Below are 22,544 nucleotides of genomic sequence, written 5' to 3' on the forward strand. Positions count from 1 at the left end.
CGTTTTTTTGTCGCTCTTTGTTGTGTTTTTGTCACTTTGTAATTTTTTTGTTCCTTTTTCATAGCTTTTTTTTGTTTTTTCATGTTTTTGTCGTTTTTTGTTGCTTTTTCTTTGTTGCTTTTTGTTGTGTTTTTGTCGCTTTTTTGTCCATTTTTTGTTGCTTTTTCATAGCTTTTGTTGTTGATTTTTCGTCACCTTTTTGCTTTTCCGGCATGTTTTCTTTTGTCGCTCTTTTGGCACTTTTCAACGGCGTTTTCATCCTTGCTATTTGGATGATGTCTATGATGTCAGGGATTCACAGCTGCGGGGTTACTTTCTCAGTGAGAGTACAGTCACCATTGTGGAAAAAAAAAAAAACAGCCACAACAACTGAATCGTCAATTTGTTGCAGCTTGTTCCACTCGCCCTCCTTTGCTCAAAATATAGTCTAATCTTGAGGGGACTAGCTCTATTGACATTTACATCATGAATTTCTTGTAAAAGGAAAAACCTCCGGCAAACCTTTCAGGCACATTTTAGCAAATCCATAAAAGCAATTATATAGGTGACAAGACTTATTTGATGCCCAGGAAAAAAAAAAAAGCTATTTAGACATTGCCTGAAGTGAATAGATGTTACTACGTGGGCCAGCTCTGCCAAACAGTGAAATACGGCCCTGCAGCCTAACTGTTCCCCTAGCGCTGCCTGGCTAATAAACTTTTATGCCTACTAATGCATCCAGTAAAGCATCCATCATAAAGCCCACCGTTACCTGAAGGTGACATGTGCCCATATGGAATCTTTCAAAAATGTCACCCTTCAGCCATTTTTGTTATTCAAGCTCACAGGCACAGGGATAAACCACGATTTGAATATGACTTTTATATGTGCAAATGTAAAAGCTTTCATTAATACTTTTTGAAAACCTAGGGAAAACGTGATCTAAGAGCACCCTCCAGATTTGCCCCCGCTGTCAGAAAAGTAATTGCGTTTTTGTTCCTATCGCTCCCCTCAGTGCACTACTGTGGTGGATTAAGGTGATTTGGTAAAGTGCATGCTAAATCTGCCATTAGCATCCCTGCGCTAGTTAATTCCCGAGCAGCTCCATCTCGTTCGTCTCCAGCCAATATATAAATCTCAGCGGTGACAGGACTCGTGGCGGTAATGCTGAATTAAACATGCCAACCTTTCTTCTTTCACCCGGAGAATGACGATGGGAGGCTTCAAAACTGTTCCGGTGAGATGTCTAATTTGGCGCGCGTGGAAATTGTTGAGTCGGCCGACAAGCTGGATTTCTTGATTTGTGTTTATGCGAGTACGATAAGAGAAAACAACAAATTTTACCCAGCGTTCTGGTCAACATGTGGCGAAGAATTAGGAGTGTTCAGCCTTTGTGAAAAACAGCAAACAAAATACAATCAAAACTCACCAACAGCTTCATGGTTGAAATACTGTGTCATCACTAGTTTGAAAATTAAACACGACTGCTTTGTACTCTCAGCTATTGGGCTGGCTTTATAAGTGGGTCACAAACAGCTGACAAAATGTTCCGATTAAGCAAAGTCCACAAACCATTGTTTCATTTTGATATGGAGCTTTGTAATTTAAACTGTGGAAACGCTATTGGGCACACAAAAGAAAACAACTATGGGGTAGTAACACCCATAATATAACACATAATTGTACAGCCCAACATATAAGTAAGTGCTTTACTTGTCATTTGTCAGTACAACCATACAACAAAATTATGTTGAAGTGTTAGTCCTGAGCCGCTGCGACTAAGCTGCGCCGCCACTGTGGGTCGACCCGACCATGTTTTCGGAGGTACAGGGGAAACCGGAGCACACGGAGGAAACCTGGCTAGGTGCCTTCAGTGCTCCCCTGAACCTCGGAAGTGGTGCACCGCCTCCTGGGTTTGTCCCTTTTCAGAGCTTGGTGTCCTGCACTAGTCAGTACCACCTCCTCCTTCCTCTTCCTCCTACGCAGCTCCCTCCGCTCCACAACAGTCTTTCACCATCTTCTCCTTTGTCTCTTCCTTGTTCCCTGCAGCTCCTCTTGTGATGCCTCCACTGTGCTGCAGGTGTGGGGGGCTCTTGGTGCCTCTTCAGTGTTTCAATGTGTAGGTCTGAAATGTCTTTAGCTCATAAATTAGCTGTTTGTTTACTTTAAAAAGCTGCTTTCTTCAGGACCGTTATGGACTCTCTGCAGTAAAAAAATCCACCAAACCCCACAAAAACATGTCAAAGACGCATCCAGTAAAACAACGTGGAGCACAGAAACCACAAATGCAGTCGACAGAACAAAGCTAGAAACGTGAACATGAAAATAAAAAAAACAAATGTGAGTGTTTTTTTGCCATATAGCGAAGGCCTAGTTGTATGAATTGAGATTTCTGCTCTCTACATCCACGCGGTGATTCATACACGGCATGCACGTCCACTGCCATATTCTGTTGGCGCGCTGTGTTTGTATGTTGACACTTCATACCGCGAGCCGCAGGTTTGATAAGGCACTGATTCATTGCCCCTCGGATCACGGTGCCACTATCGCGCTCCTGCATCTCCTGAGAGCCGAAATCAAACCTGTAATTCCACCTCGCGGCTAACACACCAGGCAGGAAGTGCACATAAATGTGAGCTGGCTGCACTAACAGGGACACATAGGTGAGGAATCGGCGACGTGAATAAACTGCCTTCGAGGCCGAGGCGATAATTGGCTTGGTCTTATTGGGGCAGGCTTTTAAATGAATTAGAAACGCTTGTGCACGCTGACAGGTAGTATTAGTATGCTAACATGTGTGGCAAGGTTGCAGTGCTAATGATGAGCGGAGAAGTAAAAACACATAGCATTTCATCAAGGTCCCAGGTTTGATTCCAAGGATGTGCCAGGATGAACAGAAGCGTGTTGAGTGAAGGACAATGAATGCTAATTTTAGAACATGCACCATCCCGACCAGGTAAATAAATGAGTATACGTCTGCTTACTTTATATGTAAGGTCTGACATACATATAATATATTTCAAAGTGAATCAGACTCACAAAACCAGGACTTTAAAGATAAAATTTGTCTAATATACTTCGGTGCTGCTGCCACAAGTCATAAGGCTCTGCAGACACTAACAAGAGATGATGAATAATGACCAAAGAAAAGTCATGCTCAGTGGCTTGGTTCTAAAGCTGTGAATCAATATCACAGAAAGCATGACTGTGTAACTAAACTCTATCTGAGCAGTTTTTGGAGAGGAGACTGATGCTAAATTGCCCCACAGGCACAAGAAATCAGCAAAGATTCCTTGCACCAGTTCCATGCCTCGCTGAACATCTCCAGGGAAGACAATAGGAAATCTTATCTATGTGGCACCCTTGTCAACTCTGACAATGTTCAAATCCAGGCTGAAAACAGTTCTTTTTACCGATGCATATGACTGAAAGTATTTTATCTGCACTCTCGCCTTTTACTGTAATTGATTAATTTTATGTTGATGTTTTTTATTGATTCTATTTGTTTTCTTGTATTTATGCAACTGTGAAGCACTTTGAATTGCCTTGTGTATGAATTGTGCTCTACAAATAAACTTGCCTTGCCTTGCCTTTTCAGACACAAGTCACCCAAAAAGTTGTTCCGTGTGTGAGTATGTACTTTGCTCTAAGCCATAAATGTTACACACACTTGTCATTACAGAAAACAAGACGCACAAAGAGGGGGCACTAATTGCCCCAACCAGTTACAGTACATTACATCCACATGAAGGACATGCAAACAATGGCCACACTCTTCAGTTTCACAGAACATGTGTTAGCTGCGTTGACATTTCCAGATAATTACACTGTCGCTGTTAAATGTTCCCACCGAGTCACGAAGAAACTGAGCAGACTGCAACAGGCAAACAAATTCTCCAAACATCTTAATCAAAGTGACAACAAACACGGTGCAGCCAACCCAATCGTGCAAAAACTCCCTGACATTTCTGCAAATCCCAGATATGGGCCAGATGGAACTCACTGGCATTTAAAATACTTAGTTTTGTTTCGGTGCGTGAAAGGTGGAGAATTATAAGATGTTTAATATATTCAAAGTGGAAAGAAGTAAGGTACTAACGTTTTACAAATTTAGCAGACTTCCAAACTAAGATTCAGAAAGAGCTGCAAGAACTGGTGGCCGAGCGCGTAGGTCAAAAGGTTTCCAGGTCAAATCAAAATACAGTTTATGATAGAGATGGAGAGGCTGAGGTGGCTGACGGTTCTACAGCAGTAGTGGACATGAGTCCGCAGGAAGACGGAGAGTCGAGGCTGTTGTTGCGAGGCTGTGTGTAACAACTTTGACTGCCAACGAAAAACAGGTCAAATGTGGAAAAAGACAAGGTAGGAATTAGAGGCCGACGAGCCGATATTTGGGGATTTTACAATATTGGCCATCGGCCAATCTAGCGCCGAAAAAGACGATATTTCTGGGACCAAAAATGATAGAGACTTCCCGTGTTTTTGCATTGGAAAGAGTCTCACAAGGCCCTAGGCCTCAGGGGAGGTGAGAAACATTGCAATGAAAATTGGCTAGCTTCAAGTTTGTTAAACACAAGTTTCACTAAACGTCCGTCAATATCACGGACTGAGTTAGTCTTAACCTCCACTATTGTATTTTTGATTGATAGAAAACTATGATTGGACCACCTAAAGAAATAAAATGAAATGGCCAGTGCTGGAATGGCCAAGTATTTGTTCAGACATTTGCAAAAATATCGGCCGAACATATCGGCATCGGTCGCCCTCTAGTAGGAATCATGATGACACTACAGTGTCCCAAAACTGCATTGGTTTGTAGAGTTTTGCAAAGATAGTTATAATACTGACAAAACCCTGGGATGAAAACCAGCAGAAGGGCCGTAAAAATGAGCAACATTATCAGCAGACGAATAGCAAGTTCTCTGCATTGGCATGAGGGATGAGAGGAGTACAGCTTAAATGTGAAATACCCACACGTTTTATGCCACACTAACACTGCAACCCATCACGCGTGGATGGCACTTTTACTATTACCTTTTCATCTATTAATATTGATATTGCATTGGAGCCTTTTACGCCTGATACGTCTTGTATGTGCCATTACGCAGGACCGGGGAGTGCTTTACAGCCAGACAGCCTGTGGCAACCGAGTGAGGGGCCATAAAATATTCCTGTGTGATTTATATCCGAACCGGATGTGGAAGGTCATTTCATCAGCACTGCAGCAGCTGAGCCGTATCCCAACGACAGATGTGCTTTGATATTCCATGGCAAAGACGGGGCACTCGCACCTTCCACGTAATCATCCCGCTCTAGTCTTTCACTGTCACCTTAATGTGCCGTTGCCCGGATAATCGCATGAATTCCTAACCAAGAAGATGGAAGTCTGGAGTTGACACATTCAGAATCCAAGTCATGAACCTACCTCGCTGAAAGTCTTTGACAATTTTCTGATTTCCTTTGAAATTTCGTTCAACCTGCAATACATATTGATGCTGAACAGAATCACCAAAACAATGCACATTCCCTGAAAAAGTCAGTGAAACCGATAGCTACAATGTTATTGAAGTATTGTTAGCTTTTTCACACTGTGGGTTCAAACCATGTAATCTGAAGGACAAGGCAGATAGTTCATTGAGAGTTAATACCATAATAAACCTTGCTCTTAGGCTTCTTTTTGGTCTAAATATATACCTGTATACCTATTTGTGTTAGTGTTAGCAGTCTCCAAGCAACAATGAGAAGTCAACTCACAAAGATATTTCCAGACCATTGCATTTGGATTTTTACCAAAAATGACCACTTTATATGAAATACAGGTATCGCAATCCACATCTTGCTTCCTCTTTCATGTGCTTTTCCTCTCCTGAAATAATCACATGCTCGTAGATACGAATCCCACATCAACACCGTCATTTTCTTGTGCTGACGGAAGCTTGTAATTAACACATCTGAATCCATGTTATTACAATTTCTTCGCCCCAGCCGCCGAGATTTCACCGCCAAGATGATTACCACACGTGACGGCAAGAAATGTCGAATAATTTGCAGTGGGTAGAAATAAAAATTAACAAGACAAGCGTGAGAAGGGGGGGGGGGGTGAGATTGCGAGCGGGAAAGATCCTGTTTGGTATTCATGGTAAACTTGATCATAACACATCAACGCTTTTTATGGCGGACCATAAACGTGACATGCTCCTCCTGTATTTACTGTCACAATAAAGTGCGGATTCCTGAATGACAGAATACAATGTGCAAAGCTGTACGTTTTAGATAACCTTGTAGATAACCTTGCGTTGTTCGTAGGCACAGATGGAGCAAAATATAGACCAAAGAAATAGATCTGGCTGATGTTAGACTCCTTTTGTGTATGCTGGCGCTTTATGAAATACGATTTGGAGCATTTTCTTCCATTTGTCTCTGGTAACACCGACTGCGGTTTCACAGCAATCTCGGTCTACCTTGTTGCATAGTCATGACACTGCTACACACCCTGTGCCGACTTTAAATTTGATTCCGCTTACTGCAATAAATCATTTTGTTTTTACGGGAAAATCCAAGACGCCTCAAAAGATATTAGCACCTAGGGCTACGGTCAGGCGGCAAGCAATGCTCAGCGTGGGATTCATGTTGAGATACAAGATTGGGTTCGCTACAGCGCCTTTAGGCTTTTCTCTTCCTGAATAATCCTGTATTTTACATCTCACCTCTTTTTTGTGTGCAATGGCGCCGTGTTGTGAAGGTGTGAAATCGTCAACACAGGGAAAAGTGGCAAAAGACGGGGACAGAACAAGGAATGCAAAAGTAAACAGGGAAAATGCAACGAATACGACAAACACATTGTGCCGAATCCTTAAATATAACATCAAAATAGCCTTTACACAATGTCTTTATGATCTCCAGTCAAAAACATACCTGGTGTGGGATCTAAAGTAATCTACACACAAAACTGTCCTATGCATTTTTAAGTTAACACAACTTTTCTTGCTTTGTGGCACTTTTTTGTGTCAGTTATCACAGTTATCACATTTTTGTCACTTTTTGTTTATGTTATTGTTGCTTTTCTGGCATGTTTTTTGTTGCTCTTTTATTTAATCAATCAATCAAAACTTCATTTATAGAGTGCTTTTCATACAAAGTTGTAATGCAAAGTGCTTTACAGATTAAAAACAAGCCCAACCCACCAAACCATCCTTTGTGGCTCTTTGCATTGTTTCTGGTTGTGTTTTCACCCTTGTTTTTGTGGCTGTTTTGACACTTTGTTCAAGGAGCTTTGAGATTCGGGTAAGGCCAAGAGGTAAAGTTATACTTTGTGGCCATTTGATTCGTAAAACTAAAAGACGTGTCAATTCCACTTACCTGCAGGAGGAACTACAGGACAATTCTAAATCCTGACCAGCCCAATATCTTACATCGACACTATTTCAAATTAAAACAAGTAATAACATCCAATACTGTGGTCCCCAAAGGATGTTTTTAAGCCTCAGTTTGCCTGATATGTCCACCATATGCTTTCCTATTAAATGCCAAATTACCCAGATGCAACTTATTTAGATCTGGGTCATGAGTAAAAGATTGATATGGATTTCAGCACCCCTCGGGTACAAGCTTCAAAACCCTCAAATTTGCGGTTTCAACTGCCTTTCTTCAGTCTTGAAGGCAAAGTTCAACAAATATGAATTTTTTAAGGGCCCCCAAGTGGTCCTTGTTAAATTGTTAAATCCCTCTTTCTTACCAGCTTTTCAGCATCAGCCGTATTGAGCGACAGTCATTCTTAGAAAGAACGTCCCCTCTGACACCCATCTCAAAAAGTGCTTTAGCATAGAGCAGCAGTACAATGAAAGTGCCAGGCCAGCACACGCAAACACCTGAGCACAGAGAGAAGAAAAGCAGCGTGGGGAATGCTCGGAGAGGTCTGTACTGTACAGCGTAGATGTATTTTACACACATGCATTAGCCCTCCATTATTCATGCTCTGTTCAGGGCTCAGGGCATCAACACAACAGCAGTAACCTGATGCCTATAGCGCCGGATACACTGCAGACACTTAACGCCCGACGCTTTCCTCTCGCCGACGTCAACACATGCACTCTCCCGTCTCTTATATCCATCTAAATCGATATTAAAAGCAGTGCCTGTCAAAGGGGTATAGACTGTTATCCGAGCCTATAGAAAACTACACCATCCACAGAATTTCTCCATGCATCAGATTTATACAAATGAAATCCCCCACAAGCAGTCAAATTCAATATCAGAAGAAATGGCTTTGGAAAATACATCCATACCTGTCTTGTCTGTTACACTCGTGCCTGCCTGTCTGGGTGCTGACATCTCATCAAGCAGTTATCCTCATGCATCAACTGCGATGCGAGACAAAGATATCCATTTCTCACTTTTGCATTTTGGAGGCATTTTAAAATGGGAAGTAACTTAATGGATATTTGCTTGACATTTTCCATGTTCTTCAATTATTTGCAAACACTGATGCAATACATTTCTTTTAGAGAAAGAAGACTGCAAACAACTATATGCAAATATTTTTTATGTGCACTTTCTCCAACTTAAGAAAACAAAAATAAAACTATAGAGCTCAGAGTGGTTCTTATCCTGCCTATGCACATAAGGTTGTTTTCCTGGGTAAGATCATACCTTTGCCCAATCCGGTCATAGTAAAGTGAATAATGGTTGCAAAAAATAATGGCGTCTGGTGTAAACATTTCCCACATTGTCATGAGCTGGTTAACTTTGTATTAAGTGAAAATAAATAAATAATTACTCCAACTTCAAGAGTGTTAGCGGTCTGAATATGAGAACCTATACCAATTCTATAATCATTCTCAATCAGTATAGGCAACAACATGACAGAACATAACTTCATTAAACAGCAAGTATCATGTGAGTTATATGACAAGGCACTGACAAGACATGCTGCCTCCATTTCCTACTTTCACCTTTCGAAGGCATTTGAAAAAATAATTAATGCTAAATAAAGGTCATCCTATTTTTTGTGGACAAATTGCCTCATTTGGATGCTGGAAACCACGCAATAGAAACAAATATCTGCCATTAGTCAAAGGACGGACTTGGAGAAGTGCGCACACACACAAATGAAGGCCATCTTAAAAACTGAGGGAACATTGTTCATGTGGAATGAATTATGCATGCTCCGAGTCTCTTATCATCTAAATGCATGTCTCTCTATTTGTCAGTGGGGTTTGTGGGTGTGCGGTGCATTCATTTGGGAACTCAATTCCGGCTCTGGAATGGTGACGACCGAGGGACAGTCACACAAGGCAGACCTAAGAGCAAAGAGTCAGCAGGTTTGTACACACAGGGACAAAGATAAAGAAGACGCAATGGGTCGAAATATTTTGAATTATTTAGCAAGGCCATGTAAGAATACACATGTGAGAGCACGGACAGGCGTGAGCCTGCAGTCCTGCTGGTGGTAGGACGTTGTGTGAATTTTTCATTAGAGGAAATTCACTTCTCTGGTCTGTCCTGTCCTGTCCTCTGGCCATGTCCCCAGACACCTCCAGTGAAGGACACCGCTCAACACGCAGACTTTTATTTTCTGTTTGTGGTCTGTATGCCCACTGGAGGATATATCTGAGCTGTACATTTATCAAAAGAAGGAATAATCAGTATGGGACGAACTGGACAGATTGAAAGTTTAAGATAATGATATCACAAATGACGAAGAGATTCAAAGTGCAATGTACCTTCCATTTGCAACTTCTTAATGACACAGGTTTGAGGAGACAATGCAATACATTGTTGCCAGGGATTTGGTAATAATCACAAAGTCATCTTTATCTCTATTATTAGACTTTGTTGGTTAGAAAATGCCAAATTGATACTTCATGCGATCTCCCAAATTGGCCCCTCCCACATCCTCCTCTAGCTCCCCTTTGCTGCGCAGCTCTTTCAATAAAGAGAAAAGAAATCAAACAAAGCTCTGTGGCTGTAGTGAAGCAATAGTGAGGGGCTTTACTTTGCGGTGAGTGGATTAAGCGTAGCAAGAGGGGAAGAAAGCATTTCCAGGATACATAGGAAGTACGTAGGTAGTTTTATGGGAGCTGTTGCTGCAATGCCAAGAATAGCCACTGGAGATGATCCAAAAATTACTGAAAGATGTGCAAATGGCTCGAAACGCCAGGCATGACTCTGTTACATGGTTAGAAACTGCTGCTGCAAAAGGGAAGAGCAAAATAAAAAGACTGAAAAGGTACAACATGTTTTGCCAAATGCATCATAAGACAATAATTGCAAAAAGAGAGCTAGTCCTATGCTTAGCTCCACCAATACACAAGACGGGATTATTTGATGTTTGACGAAGATTTGCCTTTTGGTGTGGCCTTCACTTTACATGCAGCAGAACTAAGCATCTAATCTCATGCATCCAAGCTTGTGAGCATTTAAGATCCTGGGTGAATAGTCGTCTGTCGCAAAGCAAACTGCAAATGTAAATGGGAAATGAAAAATCTTCTCTATCCGTTTTCCAATTTTCTGCGTGTTCCTGCCGTGCATACATGATAAAGGCAGCGGCGGAGAGTCACAACAGGCAGCGTGAGTGATGTGTGCATGTGATCCGCTCTGCGGACGACTCCACTGTTTTTGGTGCCATCACAATGCATGATTTATTCTCCCAAAAGCGGCCCATCGCTCATCTTAAACAAACTTGCCACACGTTACAAAAGCCTTACTTTGATTTAGATGCTTTTTCTTCAGAAACGACAAAGTGATGATGAAGCGGTTATGACTAAATCGGAGCTCGGAGCCAAGACCCATTTTTGGCAAAGGTTATTTCAGCAAAGTTATTTAAGGTTATTGTGCCCAAAGCAGAAATTAGCTCAAGTTTTACCTTCTGCAGATTTAAATATTAGGAATCACTTCTTCACTTGTCATTTTGTCAATTGAAGGTAATTTTCCGATTGCTGGAGCAGATGGCATGTTACCAATGAAACAGAAGAACAACATTTTTTATTCAAGGCACAAACTGAATAGATTTACATTTGAAACCATAACTCCAAGGCTGACAAGGTAACCCATAAATTTTAAACAAATGCTCGTTTCCATATGGCACAGCTCGACTGTACACAGTTCTGCATGCAGTACGCGGCTCCACTGTACTCGGCATTGTAGCGTTTCCATTACACACAACCACCACAAGTTCACAAAATCACAATGGGTGCTGTTTTAATCCCTGCTTTGAAGTTTCATCACCATTAAATAATCGCGGAGGGGGGGGGGCAAACTATGAAGACAAGCTAAGGATGGCTAATGTTATGCTAACGGCTACTTAAGCTAACAGTCGGTAGTCTGAAAACGTAAAGGAACAGGCCACCGTTTTTCCATACTGGAATACTGGATACCTGAGCTGAGACGAGTTGTACGTACCTGTCTGGTCTTTGTGCGTGCCCGTGGAAGAGCGTGGTCGCTTCCAACTTCACCTCCGTTTGGATATACTGGGAGAGGCCAAATGCTAACAATATCTTTGGTCGTTTTGGGTGACTGAGCACACGCACAAAGGCCAGACAGGTACGTATCAGCTCGTCTAAGCTCAGATAAGAACATATGTCAGAATGTTAAAACAGTGGCCTGTTCCTTTAAGCTTTCAAACACACTATTCAGTAAAACATCTTCTTTTGTAGGCAAATAATAGTATCTGGTCCAACGCGTTAGTCGCATAAGGCAATGTTCCAAAGCTGCAGATGCACACCGTGTTAACTACCTTTCTGGATGTCTTTCATCAAACCAATGATGGAAAACTGCATACTTACTTTGCAAGTAAAGAAAACAAAAATAACTGATTTGCATTACAGAAGGAAAATCGGCTTAAAATACTTCAACATGTTGTATGTTTTGAGAAAAAATCTCACTACACTATTCATCTGCAAAACGTTGTGCATCAGCAAGCAAATAGAAGGGTGCATGGAGGGTTAAAAATCTGGAGAGCCAAAGTGAAATTTGTTATGCATCACATTAGAGGCACCCGAGCGGCGGTGGGACTGAGTAAAAGGAGATTTATATTCAGAGAGGGACCGGTCTTGGCAGCCATGGAGTACCTATGTGGTGAATCCCGGGAAAGAGGCGGGGAGCTGTATTGATGAGAAGGCCCAGGGAAGATGCAGGATGGGGGTTCCCATGGGAGAGCTCTGTCTACGCCCGCGATTTGAAGCTCAGACTGAGGATTAGTGCTTCTGCCCCATAATCAATTTGCTGTCTGGATCCCACAGCACCCAGCTCACAGCATCCACTCATACACTGGCTTGATCTGGGGAAATCTTGTTCTAAGGGCTTAGGTTGTATTCACCTTATCGGCCTTTTTGCTATGGTGTCACCCTCTAAATAAAGCGTTGTTCGGAGAGTTAGAAGAGCGTATTCATAGACACAGAGTAGGCTGGGATCTTGCAACTCAAGTCAAGTAAATATGAAGTTATAGTTGCATTGCACAGTCGAAGCCGGGATTGTGACCCAGATGTACTTCATCCAAGACCCAACTGGAAATGGAAGGGCAAACATTATAGGCCGAGAAATTATAAGACGTTTATGTGTCAGTAAAAACCCTGTTTACAGGTTGGACAATCATTGCTCGATGTGGCCTTTCATTTTCCATTTACGGATTTTAGGATATCACACTGGACATGAAGAGTACTTTATGTGTGTGTTTATGGGGTTAACCTTCATGAAGGGCAAAGTCTTCGCTTCGCATCACCCTTGGATCCCGGCATGTTGCCATCTGTTCCGCAAGCAGAGAGGTCAAAATACGAGCCCGCAGATCGATAACATATTACACTTTTGCAGCTGCTCGCCTTGGTCATGACTTCAAGCTTCTTTTACAGTTCTTTTTATATCACAAAAGGATCTATTTTTCGGTGCAGGCACAAGTCAAATCACAAATTCAATTGGATGGAGTTGAAGGGGACTTTGGGTAACCGCAAAACAATCTCACTGACTATCAAAGAGTGTACTCGGAGGCGACCTGGGCTATTTTGGTATTAAGACTTCATTCTAAATTAGAAAACAAAAAAAAATCTATTCTCTGAGGAGTGTAGAGAGGGGAAGGCGCACTTAGAGATGAAAAGCCCGGAGAGACAGCTAAAGGCAGGGAAGACAGCGGGTGGTTGTGCGCAGAGTGTGCTAGCTCCAGGTGAAGGAGGCATTTATATGTCAACAGATCAATACATGTGAGGGTGGAAGAGGACTATTCATTCCCGATTGTCTGCCTGCGAGATAAAGGCAGGAGAGGCGGGGAAAACACAGAAATGGCAGATGAAAAATAATAACGCGTCTGATCCAGTTTCTCATACCGCAGTCAATATCAGATAGCAGCGGATTTACATTGGTGCTATCAAAGCAAGCCCGACCCCTGTTATGATAAAATGGCGTATCTTCACACACTATAGTCAACATCTGTCATACATGTGCTCTATTTATCATCTCGTGCTATGATTGCATTTCTACTTGCTCAGGAAAAAGCAAAAATGGTCTGGGTGGAGATTGTACATTGTAGGTTTCCACAACACACTGCTGGGGCTACCCGTCAAAAAGGAAGACCCATCTCCACTTCCAGAGCTACGTTCTCGATAAGACGCACAGGTCCAGTAATTGAACCCATGGGCTTCTTTTTAAGAGACACAAGAGCCATTCAGCAAAGAATGTGAAATTGAAGGATTGGCTGATAGTGTCAGTCCGTAGTAGTGTCACACTTGAGGCACGATTCTGTAAATACTACATCTACATAGTGTGTACTTCTACGTATAATAGTAAGAAATAATGTCTTACAAATGTATTGCAGTTTCAGTGGGTAGACTGACAGAAGCATTGAGGACACTTGTCTACTTCAGGAATAGACTATATATGTATATATATATATTTTTTTTCTGCTAAATTCTTATTTGTTTGTGCATACAGTCCTCACATAATCAATGAAGGTATTCGAGTCGTCTTCTGTACTCAGTGGTTGGAGTCTCGAGACTCTTCGAGACTCCAACCAGAGTAGAGAAGACGACTCGAATACCTTCATTGAAGATTGACAACTCCTGTACGACTGAGAGCTTACACAGACGTCCACACATAATGTATTACTGTGAAATGCAAATGTTTATTATGGTGAATGTGGGGCAGGCGCTCCTAAGCTTCTTGCTTCAGCCTACTCCTTTTGAGCATCTATGACAGTCTAATGTGTATTTTTGTAAATTAGAAAAAAGTCAGCTCCTCAAATAAAAACTTAAAAACTAAACTGAAAAGCGAAGCTGTGCCATCGGCCTCTCCCACCACCAATATTCAATCAATAACACATTACATTCACACAGGCAAAGCAACGATAGTCCGCTCTACCATGCAAGTCATATTTTACATAGGCCTGTACAATTTTGACAAAAAACAAATATTGGGATTGGATTTCTATATTTGAAACTGCTAGAACAATATTTACTATATTTTATGTGGACAGCAGCCACTTTAACACATTAAGACTACCTCTTGGGGACAGCCACGTGACTAAAATACGTAGGCTGAAATCATATTGCATCTGTTGAATTGTTTGTGTTAAAAAAGTTGCCAGGTAAACACAAGAATATCATTCTTCAATCTGCTCCGTTCTAATTATGGAAATGTATAAAACACTGCACTGTGAACTGTATGTCGCTCGTACAACTGTGCAACTGTTTCATGAAATGAATGAATCTGCTTTACTCTGACCTTTTATCTGTTGCAGGGCTGAGCCTGAGTACGCAAGGCTTGACAATTCTGATTGGTGAACATCTATCACTCAAATGCCAGAGATAAAAGAAGTAAAAAAAAACCTCTTGATTCCATATACCTTGCAGCCCTGTTACATAACCACTCGCACTAAACATTTACTTTTCTCAGGCGCCCGAACCGATTAATGGACAAAATATCAGGCGGCAAAAATAATAAAAGAACAAATAACAGCTTCACCTCATCTTTCTCTACAGTCGATATCAAAGAGCAGTGAACTTACACTGGCGCTATTAAAGAAAGTGTCTCTCATCGCACAGACATTAAGGAGCATGGAGCGTTGCTTTGAGAGCATATACACACAACAGCACGTTTCAGTGGGTCTCCTTATAGTAGCTGAGACAGTCACCTCCTTAGATTCTAGAGGGCACACAGATGAGAGCTACTAATTGCCTGGCTTGGGCACAGTACGTGACACGCATGCAGTGGAATTAGTTTGGAGGCACAGGAGGCAGGTGACTCTCGCAGCGCTGGGATGTTTGAGTAGCTAAAAGTGGAACTCAGGGAGAGGACGGGGGTGTTGTTTGTAGAATACTCATCAGTGTCTGGGGGGTTAATGTTGAGCACAATCTGACAGACGGGGGCTTTCTATGGTGCAGACCTTGCATATAAATCTATCTGCACACAAGTGACCCCTTTCTACTAAATTTGTTTCTGGTCTGTGGAGGTAGAGAGCATTAAAACTAACTTTTTATGTGTGATCGCTAATGCATAGTGTGTCTGCATTGCTCATAACGGTACCGTTTAGGTGTTAGGTGCATGTTAACCCTCTATTGTTAGGATACTGGTTTGTTGGTGGCTTTGTTTACTGTACAGCAGTGGTTCCCAACCTTTTTTGTCTTGCCTTGAACCCTTCAGTGGTCCTCTGTGTATTCCTACCTCAAGCATGTTGCATGTTATTTAGGAAGAATCAAAATGAGTCTTTATCGGCAAAAAGACAAGGTTGTGTTTTCAAAATAAAGCTAAAAATCAATCAAAAAGCTAAACATTTTACTGAAAAGTGGAATTTACATAACACTTCCTTTAAAGAAAATAACGTTCTTACATACTGTATTTATAGTTTCATCATCCATTTAAATCTGAAACTTTCCATGCACCCCTGGTTGGGAAGCACTGCTGTACAGGAAACCATTGCATGAGTGCACCACTTTTTTGCATAAACAAAGTTCATCCAAATACAGGCCAATATAGCAGCTTGACCAGTCAGCCACTCCTACTTTCAACTCAAAAGCAACTGGGACCCGGCTCGCAGTAAATCATTTGCTATAGGCTTTGGGTCAAACCAATCACAGAACTAAAACTCTAACACTCAAAATGTGAGTACTGCAGCAGTCATAGTGAACTTATATCTTCAGTTTGTGCTTTTACGCTCCACCTGTTGGTTTGGCAGAGGATTTCACGGTTCCTCAGTTTTCACATTTTTTTTATTAGTCCTTTTTCATATGGCTACATTGCTTACACATGCCACTTGGCGTCGCCAACAATGTCACAATACGATACGTATCCCGATACAGAGTCTACAATCCCGCAGGTGCACACGGTCATTCTGTCCTTGGGCAAGACACTTCACCCACCTTGCCTCCAGTGTCTGAGTACACTGGTGTATGAATGAGAGTGTGACTGGTTCCTTGATATAAACACGAGTATTTTCAAGTACTGCGTATGAATACATTGCCGATATGATATGTTGAGCACAGCCCTATATCTACCTGTCAATTATGCCCATGGGAAGTCATGTCGAAAATGCTGGGTCTCAGGCTACTAGATTTTTATAAACACTAGACTCTGTCTGGGCAGGCTCTGTCATGCTGACATTTATGATGATGTTGGAACTTACACAACTGGATGCAACTGGAATTTTTAACTGCACTAATTGCATATTCTTTGTCAAAAGATGACTTTTTATTATTGATGACAAATTCACTGGCAGTCAAGGTTGCCAACTGTAGAGGACACTTTACCCAGAGCTTAACACCATCACCAAAAAATAGGAACATTTCTCTTACCTTGGCCTGGCTTCTGCGTCACGCTGTCCACAATCAGAGAGGGAGAGGGAAAAAAACAAAAAACACATTTAGAATCGGCGAACAGGTGCTGAGGATGACAAATAAAAGGTAAACAACATCATTTATATCAGCCCAGTCCACAGCTGGTGTGGCTCCAAATCAGACCAATTAATTCTCACTTTCATCGAGCAGTTGTGCTCATGGATATTCATGAGCTTTTAAAAGGAGCAGTCGGAACCCAAGCCGAGAGCTGCAGACATTAGTCACATGTGGGAAGCGGTGCACTTTAATGGAGACTGGGCTAAACAAATAATTCTACAATAAAATAATGGAACTGCAGGTGCAATGATTATGGAATAGACAAATGTACAATAGTTTTGCACTTCAGTGTTTGTAATGCTAGAGTTTTGTTAATGTCATTGATTTTTGATTGAACCAAACTTTACATTGAATGTTGTGTTGCAATTTGTTTTAATACGAAAGAAACAATTACACAGTGGGGCCTAATGTTGGTGGAAAAGCGTTGAGACCATTTACCATTTACAATGCACAAAAACATATTCATTATAGTGTTTCTCTTCTGATCGTGCTGAGGCAGAGGACTTTGCTTGTAGGAGCTTAGGAGGGGATTTTAACACTGTAACAGCGAGCACAAAGCAGAGAGCTCCTAAGCACTGGCATAGATTTGTCCCTGAATTGAATTAGCTTCTCATTGTAACACAGATTTTCAAATATTTATATTTGAATTATATTTGAATATGTATTTATACTCCTGAGACTTTTCTTGGTTTGAGAATGTCAAACACTCCAAAGAAATAGGAGTCAATTTGTGAAATCAGGTTTCAAACCCACAGGAGCTCTGTATATCTGTGCCATGCACATTTGAAAACAGTTCATATTTTACAGCCAGTGCATGTACTGTAATATGCATTCGATAACCTATTAATTATGCACATTTGTTCCTTGTTGTCATTCTGCTGCTCTCTTCTTTCTGTGCCTGGGTTGCCAAAGTGAACACATTGCTTGATCATTGGATCCAGCCATTTTACTTTCAAAAGAGTAAGAAAAGCTCTGGACACTCTGGTCAGAGGGTGCTCATTGAATGCTCCACTTTCTCCTTGAAATATCAACCTGTATATTTTAAGGATGAATAATATGCAAAATAAATAAATTTAAAAATCAGTTTCTGTAGAGCCTAGATCACCATGTTTGCGCTTAGTTTTGTTTTTTGCCTTTGGTTACTAAACCCATCTGTTGCTTCTGAGAGTCCATGATGATTACAGTATTTAATTCCCCGTTACTCACCCAAAGCCTGACGAGGCAGACAAATGTGAGGAGTGGGCAGGCAAAAGAGTATGAATTTGAGCAAAGAACGGCGTAAAAAACCCCCCACTGAATCACAATATAACAAGAGCATAAAAATAACAGACCGTCACATCACATCACTTTTTATAGTCATGTTGCCCAGCCTTTCATCGCTCAGAATGAAAAGAGGTGCACACTCCCTGTTCCAATTAGAAAAGGAGAATACTCCATAATGTGTTCTGTGATAGAATTGCATTAGAAGATAGAACATTTTGGTCCCAGCTGTGTGCTTTGTTTCCATTAGACCATTACTGCTGTTCCTGCCCCAGCCTCTGAACTAAAATAAAGGGCTTATGTAGATAAAGGTGCTGCACTGTACAACTTTGAGATAATTGCAATTACCGCAAGAGCACTGCAGGAATAATAACTAACCCTGAGGAGTGAGAACTACTGTATTAGTGCATTGAATATCGTCTCTAAGTCTTAATCAGTACCAAAAAATAACATTACAGTGCATGAGACCAGGAGAGGAAAATGCAGGGATGTCCTGAATCCAGTCAATAAACAATAATGATCTCTCAGGTGTGCCTGGGTCCCACTACAAAAAGAACTGGATAAAGGACAGATGTGAAGAGGGGCCACTCTGAGTGAGTTCTTAGCAAATCAAGTACATCCAGCTGGACTAAATCAATCCTCTCTTAAGGCGGTCTGCTCCATGTTTGGTGTGGACGTTCAATTTGTGGTCGCACAATGGGGCAAGCTGGGGCCATTCGCAACACTACCTGCAGAAACCGACCCGCGCAAGGATCTAAGCCAGCATTGTGGTCAAAAAATCAAGATCTATGACACTATGTCCACTTATTAGTATTTAGAACCACCCTGACAATGGAAACAAGCTCATATGGATATGCTTGTTCTGAGGGATTGTATAATTTGTCTTTTATTTTTCATCCAGGTGGAAAAAATAACTACTTCAAGTGGACTTTCAGTGTTAATTCGATGTTGTGTCAGTTTCAACAGTCATCCAACCATCATCACCAGTTTGGTCTTTGAGACTCAGCACTGGTCTCATATACACAGCTGATGACCCATAAAGCCACACTGGTGTCAGTCTGTGTTGCCAGACAAGATGGTATTCCTCCCTTTGAGGCAATCCCCCTTTACTCTAAGGGGCAAAAGTTGTTAGCTCACAAACTTCTGAGGCATTGTTTTTAGCAAAGCACTGTACTGTAAGTAGTAGACAAATTGTCCCATAGCCCACCTCCCTGTTCAGAGAGGGCTTCTCCACTTTAACATAGATGGCCTCTTTACGCCCCCCTCTCAAACCACCTCTCCTGCCTGTCCAGTATATGGACATCCTGGTCTTGAAAACTGTGCTGATATTTCTGCTGATGTAAATTGATTGGACTGCATACACAACATTACTGCAGTGGCGTTTTGGAGTGTCGTCTTTAGGATGAACCAACCGCTTTCGGAGTGTGGACATAGGCTTAAAATACACAGGGATTCAATGCCTCGACAGAACCTGTCTAAAGTTTTCTAACACGCCGGAAACATATGGGATAACAACATCCTTCCTTCTTATTTTGTCTGGTTTCTGCTTCCTGTCCTTAGTTTTGAGTTGTTTACTTTTGGTCTTGGTGAAGGCCCACTGTGAGTGACGTTTCAGACAGTGCTCAATGTGACTGACACCAGTGTGGCTTTATGGGTCACCACCTACAGCTGTGAATATATAAGACCAGTGCTCAGTCTCAAAAACCAAACTGACAGTTGGATGACTGTTGAAAGGCAAGGGTTTTATAATGTTAGTGTAGATGTTGGTTGCACTTTGTAACAGGACAGACATAGAATAGTAACTAAGGAAACCACTTTGTTTCAATGCTATAACAAAGAACATTGTTTTCCTGGTAATTGAACGTCTTTACACTGGGTCAAATTACTGTGAATTAAATGACTTGTATGTCGTGTTTGCATGTATTTATCCTTACCATGTTATTACACTTTTAATTGAAATAAATCTGAAGACATGCAGAAGAAGTAGCAGTAGTTGTTAATTTCAGGCCTGGTTTACTTCTCATCTCCAGAACTTTTAAAAAGCCCAAGATCTATAGAGGGCTGCCCGTCCTTTTTGCATGTCTGAAGCTTCATCTTTGACGATTATTAAGGGCATTAGTCATCCTGACATTTAAAACAAAGCTATTCATCAAGGCTGAAGCCCCTCCACAGTTCAGCAGGAAAGTGGCGAGAGAGTGACGGGAGTTCAGTGTGTCATCTGCGGGGAGAGTGAGCGCGCAAGGGGGAAGAATGAATCCCCAAAGTAAGTCACTCTCAAGATCCACGAGGTGCTAGGGGGCTCTCAGACAAAATTGCCCCAAGAAATGTTCGGCTAAGATGGACGCGGCATGTTGTGGGAGCCCCCGGGATACACAGCAGCGGTTAATAGAAAGGCGTATTGCTCTACAAGTCAGTTCTTTACAACTATAGGACAGACTTCTCCCCGAACAGCATTTCAACAAATAACGCTGTCAGCTGCAGTGTTGGTTACACTTGCAATAAGTAACACGTGAGAAGAAAAAAGAGTGGAGTCACCATCGACTTTCAGTTAAGACTTTAATGGAACCTGGGCCACGGCGGATTTATTTGTCAGTTATAAAATACGTCTGCGCATAAGAGCCTTCGGAGAAGCTTTTTCACTCTGAACCTTTGTACTGAAAAGCTTCATTTCAAAGTTTTATGGTTTTCGCAGGATCAAAAAGTCAGATGTTAGTTTTTACTGTGGATCTTTGCAGAAAGCGCTGGCAGAAATCAGAGGTGTAAAGCAATTGGATAAACTACATGCAGAGTAAAACAAAAAAAAAGAAGAAGTTTGTCAAATGCCTGAATGCCTGCAATGTAGTAGTACACGACCCAACCAAAAAAATAAAAGTGACGACAAAATAAAAAAGGTCACACGCTCTAATCGCTCTAATACACATTTTGTTGGATTTGATTACAGCTGTGGCATAAGCTTCAGTAAGTCTTTAGATTTATTTCCAGCCAATGTTGCATTATTTTTCACCAAGTGGTTGTACTGATGATGGGAGAATGGAACCACTGGGCAAAGCCTTCTCCAGCACATCCCCAATATTCTCAATAGGGCTAAGATCTGGACTCTGTGGTGGGCAATCCATGTGTGAAAATGAAATATGAACCACCCAATGAATCCTGGCATTGTCATCTTGGAATATGCCCTCAGCCGTCAGGTAAGAGAAATCCACTCAGCTGATCTCAGTCTTTGGGCACATAATGTTGCTGAACCCAGTCCTGACCAACAGCAGCAACCCCAGATCATAACAGATAATTCTTTATTCATTGTATACTTACTATTACTTGTCTGCACATTATCCTGTTCCTTAACTGCACACTTCCTGACCATTTGCATCCCTTGAGTGTTTCTTGAGAGCTGATGTAGCAAGTCAATGTCTCCATTATGAGATCAAAAGAGGCTTATCTTGTCTCATCTTAAATAATTATTTTGGTAATAGGTTTTTGTGGGTACGCAGTCTTTTTTTGTGACAGAATGAGGCAATGGGGGAGAAGTGTCTTATCTAAGGACACGAGTATGCACCTTGAGTGAGTTAAGATAAATGCTCAATCACAGCACCACTGACAAGGTCACAGTTAATAAAATTTTGAGGCAAACCGTTTAAACACAATTTAAACTTTTGTGGGTTATTTACATTTTTAACACCTTCCATGAGAATAGACTCATGCATTCTAAGTCTGGGCAGATCTGTACATCATTATCAAGTTATCAAGACAAAGTATGGACATTTTAAGAAAACGCTGCACTGCTGAGTATCAGTAAAGTATTGGTATTATATTTTCCACTGAAATGTCTGTATCTGTAATGTGCATAAAGTAAAAAAACAAGAAAAAAAGAAAAGAAAATGCAGCCAGCTGTTGTGTGCATAACTGGCATATTGTGTAGCCTGAGGACAAACATGGCTGCCTCACGCACTTGGGATCCATTTCCATCTAACTACCTGTATCGCAGAGAGGGAACGGATAATTGCGCCTCCTTACAAGAACATATTGTTCATTTGGATGAAGAAGACATATACCAGTGCATTGTTGCGCCTGTTTTTCACATTGGTGCCATCACTTACAGCAAATAGGGAGAGTTGTATGTAAAGGTGGATGAGATAGGCTGATAAAATGCAGTATTTTTCCTTCAAGGAAGTCAGTTTGAAACACTCTGTCGATGCAGTGGTTATCAAATTAACTATATCAAGCTTGCACACAGCGATTAGCTTTCGTTCCAGCTGGCCAATTGTAGTATTTAATTGTTTATTGATGAGAGCAACAGTCCTTGATTTTCCAAGGCAGACCCTCGCTCTCAGCTTAATGTTTGGATTAATTAGCAATTGACCCCGATAGTGAAGTTTTCTTCCTTTTTTTTTTTCCTTTGCTGAGCTAACAAAGCTAACCATTTAGTTGACAGCGTAA

The 22,544-nt window shown here is 41.4% G+C and overlaps 1 protein-coding gene across 1 annotated transcript in view; it reads right to left on the reverse strand.

Annotated features, from left to right (window-relative positions):
- The window catches only part of trim44 (tripartite motif containing 44), a 65,287-nt gene that overhangs the window by 25,321 nt on the left and 17,422 nt on the right, over positions 1-22,544 (reverse strand). The window contains exon 5 of the mRNA XM_079568530.1: positions 16,752-16,774. Within this exon, the coding sequence (XP_079424656.1) occupies positions 16,752-16,774 (23 nt within the window). The remainder of the gene's footprint in view (positions 1-16,751; positions 16,775-22,544) is intronic.

This window comes from Gobius niger (genome assembly GCF_951799975.1).
Source record: "Gobius niger genome assembly, chromosome: 12".
Lineage (NCBI taxonomy): Eukaryota > Metazoa > Chordata > Actinopteri > Gobiiformes > Gobiidae > Gobius > Gobius niger.